The 10,407-nt window shown below is 45.1% G+C and overlaps 1 protein-coding gene across 1 annotated transcript; it reads right to left on the bottom strand.

The window, feature by feature from the left end:
* Nucleotides 1-4,121: 4,121 nt before the first annotated feature.
* ATOH1 (atonal bHLH transcription factor 1) lies at nt 4,122-5,192 on the bottom strand (the record flags this gene model as incomplete). The annotated part of the gene is made up of 1 exon (XM_081332265.1): nt 4,122-5,192. One exon carries the CDS (start codon nt 5,190-5,192, stop codon nt 4,122-4,124), a length of 1,071 nt encoding a protein of 356 aa, XP_081188391.1.
* Between the last annotated feature and the right edge of the window lie 5,215 nt (nt 5,193-10,407).

Here is a 10,407-nt window from a genome sequence, read left to right as displayed (position 1 = left end):
AGGCTCTGAGTCTTAAATAACTAATCTACTACTTACGATGAAATAAAAGGTCCTTGATCTTCTTTCAGATGCAGTTAAATGTGGATGAAGGAGATGGCATTTATAGCATTTCCTGGAGAAATAAATGCTGTTATATTGAAGCAGGGAAGCAGGCATATTTTCTAGTTTGTCAGGTACAGCTAGTTCTGGACTTACAACCAAAACTGAGCCCAAGATTTCTGTTGCTAAGTGAGACAGTTAAGTGAGTTTTGCCTCATGTTATGACTTTTTCTGCCACAGTTGTTAAGTGAATGCAGTTGTTAAGTTATAACACGGTTGTTAAGTGAATCTGGCTTCCCCATTGCTCATTTGCTTGTCAGAAGGTAGCAAAAGGTGATCACGTGATCCTGGGACAGTGCAACTATCATAAATATGAGTCAACTGCAAAGTGTCTGAATTTTGATTACATGCTCATGGGGATCCTGCAACAGTTGTAAATGTGAAAAAAGTCCCTTTTTTCAGTGCTGTTGTAACTTTGAACAGTCACTAAATGAACTGTTGTAAGTCAAGGACTACGTGTAATTTGATTTTTTTTTTTAGATTTGTTTGGAACTCTGAAGCCAGAGTTGTTCTTACAAAGTTATTGCTCAGTCAGTTGATTTTCAGTTATCTCAGACAAAATTCTTTTAAAAGAACAGCCAGAGATCTCTCCAGCCAGAGACTTTTAAGTAAGGGGGTTCCGAGACAGGATCTCCTATAAATGTAAAATCATACAATCAAAGCATGGTGCTTGGAGATGGTGGAACATGCTGCCAAGACATGTTTCCTGTTCTCTGGCATGAGAACCAGTGAAATCTGAGGATCATTAAAATTATGAATGGATTGCAACACCCTGCTTGACAGCATAATCACAATGACTACTGTAGATTCACTCAACATGCACATCCATGCCTTATCACAAGAGTTTTTCAACCCTGGAAACTTTAAGGTTTGTGGACTTCAAATATCAGAATTCCATGCTTGGCTAAGAGATTCTGAGTTGAAGCTCACACTTCATAAAGTTGCTAAGTTTAAGGAATACTGGCTTAGCAGGCGATTTAGACCCAACCTCTCTGCTTGGATGAAGTGCTTCGTGGTGGAAGTTCTTTCCTATTCCTATTTCTAACTTAGTTGTCCCATGCTGCAACGTGTCAGGCAGCTGTGTCATAGAACTTGTCCAATTCAGTAGCATTGGTTGGATGAAAGCGATCATTCCTAAGCACATCAGAAAATATTTTTAATTTTAAGATGTTCCTGACACAAAACTCTTGGCTTGTTCTCTACTGAATGATAGTATTTCTCTTCATGCAAGGAATGGATGTGAAAATGTCTCTGTGTGTACCTATATCAAATACTTTTTTTAATGTGGCACATTGCAGAGACTATCCCTATTCTTGTAATAGCATTGTTCCCGATGTAGTAGTAGTAATTATTATTAAACGGTAATAAGTTACAAAGGATGTGAATTCTGTATCTTATTTACATAGCTATTAGTATCCCATTGAACATACTGTTGGATTTACAAGGAAGCAAGGCTGCAATCTGAAAGAAGTTTAATGAGCACAACACCACATACTCCAGAGTTAAAATATGCACAGGATACTCAGATCTCAGCTTCCTCATATTAGCCTTTGCCAATCTGGTGCCCTGCAGATTCATTGGAAATTTATGATGTGTGTGTGTGTGTGTGTGTGTGTGTGTGTTATCCTATCCAGATAAAGAAACACCACAAGACAAATCATATTGGAGTTTTGTTTTTCTTTTTAATTTGATCTCTCTTCCCCTCTCTCTCTCTTTCAAAAAAAAAAGTTACAAAATCCATGGCAACCGGCTTTTGCTAATGTAGTTTTTTGCAATAATAACAATAACAATAATAGTACAGAAAGATGGGTAGGGGGAGGAAGAAAAGGACTTGCATGACCTTCAGAAATCAAGAAATGTCAAGGATTCAACAAAAAATATATATGAACAAATAGGCGTAGAAGCTGGACACAACAAATGAAGCCCGATTATTCCCACTCTAGCGCCTACCTGCTGTTTGGTGGGTTTGCAAATGAGATGAATAAGGATCGTTATAAACATGGGTGTGTTCAACCTAGGTATCATCCAATTGGCAGCAAATTAATCGTTTTCTCTTGGGAGCTGAGCTCCCTTTCAATCTCCACTCCAGGCAGCTTCTGAAGGGTCTACCCCACATACCAGCCAATATTCAGTTTGGAAGAAAGTTATATAAATAACTCCCCCTTTCTCTCTATTTACTTCATTAACGGGCTGGAAAGGACTAAAGATGAATTACAAAAAAGTAGAGCAATTAGGCTCCACCCGCTTGTAATATTTCCACTCTGAATTTGGACTGTGACTCCTCCCTCCGCTTCCTTCCCACCCCCCCACCCCCCCCAAGGAAAGCGTTTCTTCCTTTCACTGGCAGATGTCTTCCCACTCTGTGTGTGTGTGTGGGGGGGGCGGCAGCGAAGAGCCGATCAAAGAAGGAAGGCAGCGCCAACTATCTCCAAAGGGGTTTGTCCTTGCCAAAGGGATCCACATTGAGTGGAAAGTCTAGTGGAAGGACCAAGTCCCTGTAAGGCATCTTTTTGGATGAGCAGGTGAACAATAAGCAGAGCTTGGAGGTCAGGGAGTTCTCCTTGAGAGTAAACAAAGAGAAGTAAGAAAAACAGAGCAAGCCCCGTGGTGATAGACTGAGGAGGCAGGGTCCAACCCATAGAAGTTAATATGGCCATATGAAAACTGTCAGCCAACCAGCTCACCCAGTCAACTTAATCTAATAGTATCTGCTTAGACAAGTCCACAGGGCTGGTCAGGATGGCCACCAGGACAGCCTCCAAGTGGTGAAATGCTGGGAAGAAAATGCAAGTGGAATCAGTCACACCGATTATCAGGAGAGTTTTCCTCAAGGTCACAAACCTTTACAGTACTGCAACTATAACTTGGATGGAGATCTTCTTAGCTTTTACTTTTGAACAACTGTGCTTACTTGGAGTGGATTTTAAAATGGCTTAAGCCCAAAGATCATGAATAGAGCCTAAATGTGTCGGTATGGAATTCTCCAACAGACAATTGGGAGAGATATCATGATTCTAAGATACCATGACTGAGAAAAAAAATATTTACAAGCACCAGTTGGCTAAAAATTTTGTATGTATATATTGGGAGCAGGAAAATCTGAGTTCCGGACCTGCTTTAGGCTTAGAAGTCAATTAGTGACTTTGGACTAGTTTTTCTCTTCCCCTTGGGAAGCAATCAGTGGCAAAATGCTTCTAGACAACTACAGGGACAAGACTCCAAGACACACTCTATTTCTGTTTCCCCTCTCCCCCTCCTTCCCTCTCCAAGATCGTCATTCAAGTGGTTTCACACAATCTGCGAAACTATGTTTGTTAAAACACCAAATAAATCATTACTGGCTTGAGAAACATGGCACACTATTGTGCAGACCTAGTGTGTGTTGGCTTCAATGGTTGAAGAATTACTCTTAATAGGAAGTCCATTGTTTGGGGACTTACTTTCAAGAAAGTCTGGCCATAGCTACGAACTCTTTCTTTTAAACAGTTCTTAATTTTGACTGGATCTTCGGAGCCTCCATCCCCAAATCTGTTGCACCGTCTTTGATATGTAAATGAATCGACTCTAGCAGGGAAGTTCATACAGATTTAACAGTAAAACAAAACAGAATAATAGGAGATGATTTTTCGATTCAAAGTCTAAAAATCTAGCAAATCCCTTAAGAGCAAAAATGCTCCCAATGATCTCCGACAAATCTTTACATGAGGTTCAATCAGCTTTCACTACCTTTCTTAAAACTGCACGGAATAAATGCTTACTTCTAGACAGAGAAACTGCGTCGGAGCGACCGGAGTCTCGCCCAGCAATTTCCCCAAGCTCTTTCCTTCGCAGTCTCTCCTTTTTTAAAAAGCTGATGGGGCTGATCTACCTTTGGCCACGATTTTGCTGCCCTCTAAACGCCAGACGCACTTCTGACAACCCGTCTACCCACCATCCCCGTTCCCCATAACGGGTCCAGCCAAGCCGTAGATCTGGAGAAGCGGCCGAAACCGCCTCTTGGTCCCGCGTAACGGCCCCCGCGCCTAGCTGGCCTCGTCCGAGTCACTGTAATGCGATCGAGGCGAGAACTCGCCGTCGCTGCGGTGGGCTGGCGGCGAGGTTTTTCTTCGCTCTTGTGGCTGCTGGCCAGCCGGCTGGAGAAGCTGGCCCGGCGAAGGGGCTTTTTGCCCCAGAAGGGCGCCGTCCGTGAAGGAAGGGAAATGCAGCGGCTCTGTCTGCACCGCGTAGCCCCCCACCTGTCCCGCCGCAGCCCCCGGCGATTCTAAGGCAAAACGCGTCCTGCCGTGGCCCGCCACCTGGGCCCGGGCCTGCAGCGCGCCCCCTCCTGGAGGGGTGCAAGGGCCGCGCTCGTAGGTCTGGGCGGCGGGCGGCAGAGAAGGGCCCTTGCCGCAGGGGGCGCTCTCGGGCGGCAGCGGGCTGTGCAGGAGCTCGGCTAAGGCGCTGATGTAGATCTGCGCCATCTGCAGCGTTTCGTACTTGGAGAGTTTCTTGTCGTTGTTGAAGGAAGGGATGACGTTGCGCAGCTGGTCGAAAGCGTGGTTCAGCCCGTGCATCCGGCGCCGCTCGCGAGCGTTGGCCGCCAGCCGCCTCTGCCGCTGCACGCCGTTCCCCTGGGAGCCCTGGCGGAGAAGAGGGCCGCCTCCGACGGCGGAGCAGGGCGAGCGGAGCCGCGGCGGGGGAGCTAACGGCGCCTTGCAAGGGCCGCTCCGGTGGGGACGGGGATGCTGCGGCTGCTGAAGCGCGCACAGCTGCTTCCCGGAGGAACTGTGCGAACTCCGTCCGCTCGCGCGCTCGGCGGCGCCGGCCCTCAGGAGCTCTTCCTCCTCCTCTTCTTCTTCTTCTTCCTCCTCTTCCTCTTCAGCCTCCTCTTCATCTCCCTCAGGTGTACCCGAAAGCAGATACCTGGGGGATGAGGAGAGGCGGCCCGGGCAGCAAATGCCCAACCAGGGGGAAGGGAAGGCGCCACCTCGGCTTGCCGCCACCGCCTCTTCTCCCAAGAGGAGGTTGCCTTCCAGCTGCTGCTGTGGCGGGCCCAAATTCCTGCCGCTGCCGGCCCAGTCATTGGGCGCACTCGGCGCGCGCAGGTGGCTCATCGCGACCGGAGACGGGCGTGGCGGCGACCAGGGGCGCAAGAAGTGCAGCTGTAGCCCCGCTCCTGACACTTTCTTTCCCGCGCGCCCTTTCACGACCCCGTCTCCTCCTCCTCCTCCTTCTTCTTCCTGTGCCGCTAAGAGCCGTTTCTTCCCCGGCGGGCGTTTTTACAAAGCCGGAAATCTCCCAGGACATATAAGCGTCTACCCACAGGCACACGGCCCGCACACTACCAAGCGTCTCCGGTTGCGAAGGGCGCTGCGCCCCTTTAAAAAGCGGCACGCGCCAGGGTCCCCCACCCTTGCTACCTCCTCCTTCGCCCCACGCACACCTCCTCGGCGCCCCACCCTCCGTCTCCCAACCACCTCGCGCCAGTCGCGTGTCGACTCAGCCATTGGAGCCCGCGGGCCTTGGCGCGTGCTGGCAGCCAATGGGCAAAGCAGTCAGCTTGGGTGTTGGGGCTTTCGTTCCTTTTCCTTCTTTCCCTCCCCCCCCACCCCCTCCGCCTTTGGCCCACATCGGGATTGGGGGCGGGATAGCAAAGGGGAGGGAGGGAGGCAGGGAAGAAAGAGAGAAGAGCCAAGTTGACACAAAAGATGTAAAGTTCTCCCTCGGAAAGAGTTGCTCCGCTATTAAGTTAGGAAGGCCGTTTTCCAGCAGGCTCGGCGACTCGAGTCACTTATGTGTGTGAATGTGCACAGGAGCGTTGTCGGATGGGGAAGGTGGGGGGGGGGAGGGCAGCCGGTTTCCTACACTTGCAGGAGTTCGTGAGGTAAAAAAATAAAAAATAAGCCGGGCGGTGAGCAAGGAGAAGGACGCGCGAAGGCTCGTGTCTAGAAGCGCCACAACGCGCGCGCGTAAATCTCCAGCAACGGGATTTGGCCTCAGGGCGCCGAATGGTGATAATCGCTTTCTAATAGCTCTTGAACTAGGCTGGCCTCAAAAGCCGCCTTTCTCCGCTGCTTCCGAACGGAATACAGACGGCGAGCCTGAGGCGTTTGCGCGTCGCTTCCGCGCGCCCCGTGAGGCAGCTTGGCCGCCACCAGCCCAAGCCCTTCGCCGAACTTTCTTTGGTTTTTGCTTTTGTAGAAATGGCGGGGTGGGGGGGGTGTGTGGAGGAGCGGGTCGATGCATGCTGATCATCAAGTGCTTTCGGGGTCAATGCTATCGAGGCGTGTGGGAAAAGTAGCCTCCGCTCAAGCCACGCTGAAGAGAAGCGCGAAAGGGCGGCGGCTGGAATTTCAGGGTGGCTACAACGCCGGGATGGAGGACCCCAGCGCCCTCCCCTCTGGCTCTCTGAACTGAGCAGCATTTGCTACGGAACTCGCCCCAAAGGACCCCCGATTTGCTCGGCTGCCGCAGCTTACCGTGAGCGATCGGAGGAAGTGCAGAAACGCATCCCCGGGCTACCTCTGCACGCGGACCATGGAGGGCCACTTCGGCGGATGTCGTGGACGAAACTTACTGAAATTAATCAAAAACTGAATCTCGAAGCCGAAGTCCAGGTCACGGCCCTGCAGTTCAGGGGAACACACAGCCGATCTCCCCGATTTCTCGGACCTTTTCCTTCATCCCAATGAACGACCAGTTTAAAATCGAGAGGTCCAGAAAGTTCATTGGAGCAAAATTTGGATGGAAACCCCAAAAGGGGTTCTGGGATTCCAGAAGCCATTGATCCTTTTGTCCCTCTTAAGAGGTCCTTGTAGGTGACTGGAGGTACAGTGAGCAAACTAAACCTTACTTCTGGGCAGACATATAGTGCTTAGCACATCGCGTCTTTATTCTTTTTAAAAACAAAAGCCTGACTAGAGCTGCTTAGACAAATGCAGCCATCGCTGATTGTTTTGTTAGTTTTTATTATAATATATCGCACTTTTCTACAAACCTGTGATAGTACTGCCAAGGGAAGCAACCTCCTCCCCAATATAATTTCTTACTTGGCTGGATCGCTGAATATTATAGAAAGAAAGGGGCACGGGATCACAAAGGCTACCATTTTTGTTGGCAATTATCTCTTATGTAAGCAGCACTGTGCTCAACATGCAGAAGTAAGTTCTCTAGTCTCTACTTGGTATCCATTAAAAGTCCCTCAAAAGTTAGCAGACTGAACACTTTTCATTCGGAGGCACAGTTTTAGGTACACTCACCTGGAAAAGTCCTGCTGAATGCTGTGAGGTCATTCTTCTGAAAGCATCAGCATAAGGTTAGCCTGTTACTATGCAACACCACTAGCTTGCTGGAGTGTTGGCTTCATAAATTCCTGCTGCTAGAATTAATAATCTTATTAGACTGATCAAGCTTGTTCTTCTATTTGCTTCCTAATTGCGTGTTGCTACCTATATACAAACTTGTGTTCAAATATTTAGCTTGGTTGAATGTCTGCAACATAAAACTTCCCTCTTACTCATCCCTATTGGACTCAAATGTCTTGTTGCAGTCTAATTTCTTGATAATAAATTAAAATGTTAGAACTATTATTATTACTGTTATTGTTACTATTATATTTATGTGTGGCCCATCTCATGTTTGAGGCAAGCATTAATGAGTAGGTATCACCTGACTCTCCTTGTCTAGGCTGGCAAGATAAATAGGATCTGGCATGATTAGCATTTGATTGCAATTCCCAGGTAACACTTGTAGGCTAGAGAAAATTACCCTAAAAGATGGCACAGGCGTAGCCATACTTTTCTTAGAAAAAAGATGAAGAATTGTTATGATATAAGAAAAAGGGAACAGAAGGTTAGGCGATAATGATTCCATTTGTAGTATAAAGGAGAAAAAGTGGGGGGGAGTAAGAAAGTGTGGAGGAGGGAAGAGGGAATGTGGGAACTTCAGAAAAAGCTTCCTGTAGATTGGGGTAGAAGAAACGCAGGAAGAAATAGAGAAAAAGAGAAGGATATCTCAATGAGAGCATTCTGTTTCAGAAACAGAAAAAAAAGCTGTAGATAATAAATGCAAGCCTGTAACAATGCAGTGTGATGACCACAATCCACAAATTCTCCATTACAGCAGGGACAGGCAACTTGTGGTCCTAGGAACTAACTACCTTGTCTCTTGACGACAAAGAATGAAAGTTGATGTTGTTCCCTGCCATTCTGAGGCCAAGATCCTATGAAAACAGTAAGGTAGGTCCTAAAATAACTCTAATAAAGAAAAGTGTCACCAGTTTTGTAATGGGATTAATCAGATATGCATGGCAAACTTCATCTCACTTGACCAAGCAGCGTGAAATCCTTGGCTGATTCTAATGTAATCTCTTTCTGTAACAACCCCTATCATTTATATCTTTTTGACAAGGATACAGAAAATACTTCCATGAACATGTATTTTATCTGAATTTGGTAATTCATGCTTTAGGTGATTCAAAGTCAGGGTAAATAATGGATTAAAAAAATAATAATACTATATTACCCAAATACTCAAAAAAACTTCACACAGGGCAAGCAATAGTGTTTTTTCCCCAAAATAAGCTATGAACATATTTTTACTAATGCCTAAAGAAAATACAAAACATTTGTTTCATTTTCATTTCATTTATAATTAAAATAAAATTGGAAATACTGAATCTTACTTTAAAAATACCACAGGAGAGGGGAAGAGTATTAAAGTCATGCCATGTCTTAATTCGATGAAAATTAACTTGTTTCTTCTTGAGAAATCCAATTTGTTTCAACAAGAATAAATAGCAATAGTAATATAAAATGAGTGTTTTGAGGCCTATATAGGCCAATGTAGAACTATTGTACCATTTTCACTAAACTGGGGGGGGGAGAGATAGGATGAAAAAGAATGTCTAACTCATATAGATTAATTTTTCCATTCTTCATACTTCATTCAAACTCTTTATTAGGAATATATGTAGCATTTACCACTATGCATATGTGCCAGATGTCAAAGTCAAAGCCAGTAGGTGACTCTTGAAGGGTTGGATTTAGTTCTGTTCTCCCAGAATAAGACAAATGTTAGTGCTGAAGAACTCCTGGGGTTGGCTAAGTTCATTTGGTATTCAGAAATGTCTCTCCCTCCTTTTTCCTTTTACCAGTTCTCATTGTATGTTCAAGCCTACTTGAGTTTCTTTTCTCTTTTGTTAGATAGACTTGACTCTTTTGATGTTATTCGGACTATGCCCTGCTGCAGAGACAACCTCACAGGGAATCGGAAATATAAGCATAGTTACTGTGTAATAGCAAGACAATCTGAAAGTCTCAAGATATACTTTTTTAAAAACCTGAGTGAATGAACTATCATCAAGGGAGTCAGAAGCATAAAAATGTTCCATTTCTCATTGTATGTATCTTGATCATTCTAAGCATAGTTATAGGGAGATCTCTTCTGCTGAAATTTAATGGATTTTTCTAAGCTAAAATATGTGAAAAATAAAAGTGGGAATTAGTCAAAATTTTCAGAGAGTTGATCCTGGAAGAACACACATGATTTAGTAAACCCAAATCAAATAACTCATACAATTGTTAAAATCATATATTCTGTAGGATAAAGTAATTGAGTTTTACAATTCAAATAGCATTATTCAATTTATTATTCAATTTTAGTTTGGATTTATAATTTAAAGAACATATTGTGATGAACATGTGCTGAAATGCAAGATCTTATTTAAAGAAGTAATAAGTAACTATTTTAGCTCTGCCATATTTGGAATTCTGAGCCTAAGAATGTTGCCTAACATTCATACCTCCCCCAAATCATTTCAGAATTAAAATTATATTGTTTTGTTTGGAGATTCACAGACATTTGTCTTGTGAGGAGCCCCCTCTGGATTTTGTTGGTCACTACACAACATATTCTAAACAGAAGGTCTATATAAGAGCTGGAGATGGTGAGGCTGAAAATATGCCCCCCAGAACTATTGTGTTCATACTGATGTTGGGCTCCCCGGCCCAATAGTAGAGGAATAGTATCACAATCACATGAAGTATACCACCTTATACTGCACTGGTGAGATCACACTTGCAATATTATATCCAGTTCTAGACACAATACAAAAAAGATGCTGAGACCCTAGAAAGAGTGCACAGAAAAGCAATAAAGATGATTAGGGGACTGGAGGCTAAAGCATACCCTAGTCTAATTTATTTATTTATTTATTTTATTGGATTTGTATACCGCCCTATTCCCGTAGGACTCATGAAGAGAAGGACTAGGGGTGACATGATGGCAATCTTCAAATATTTGAGGGACTGCTACAAAGGAAAGAAAGGT

This window comes from Vipera berus, assembly GCF_964194415.1.
Source record: "Vipera berus genome assembly, chromosome: 7".
NCBI classification, from domain to species: domain Eukaryota; kingdom Metazoa; phylum Chordata; class Lepidosauria; order Squamata; family Viperidae; genus Vipera; species Vipera berus.
This window is presented reverse-complemented; position numbering and strand designations above follow the sequence as displayed.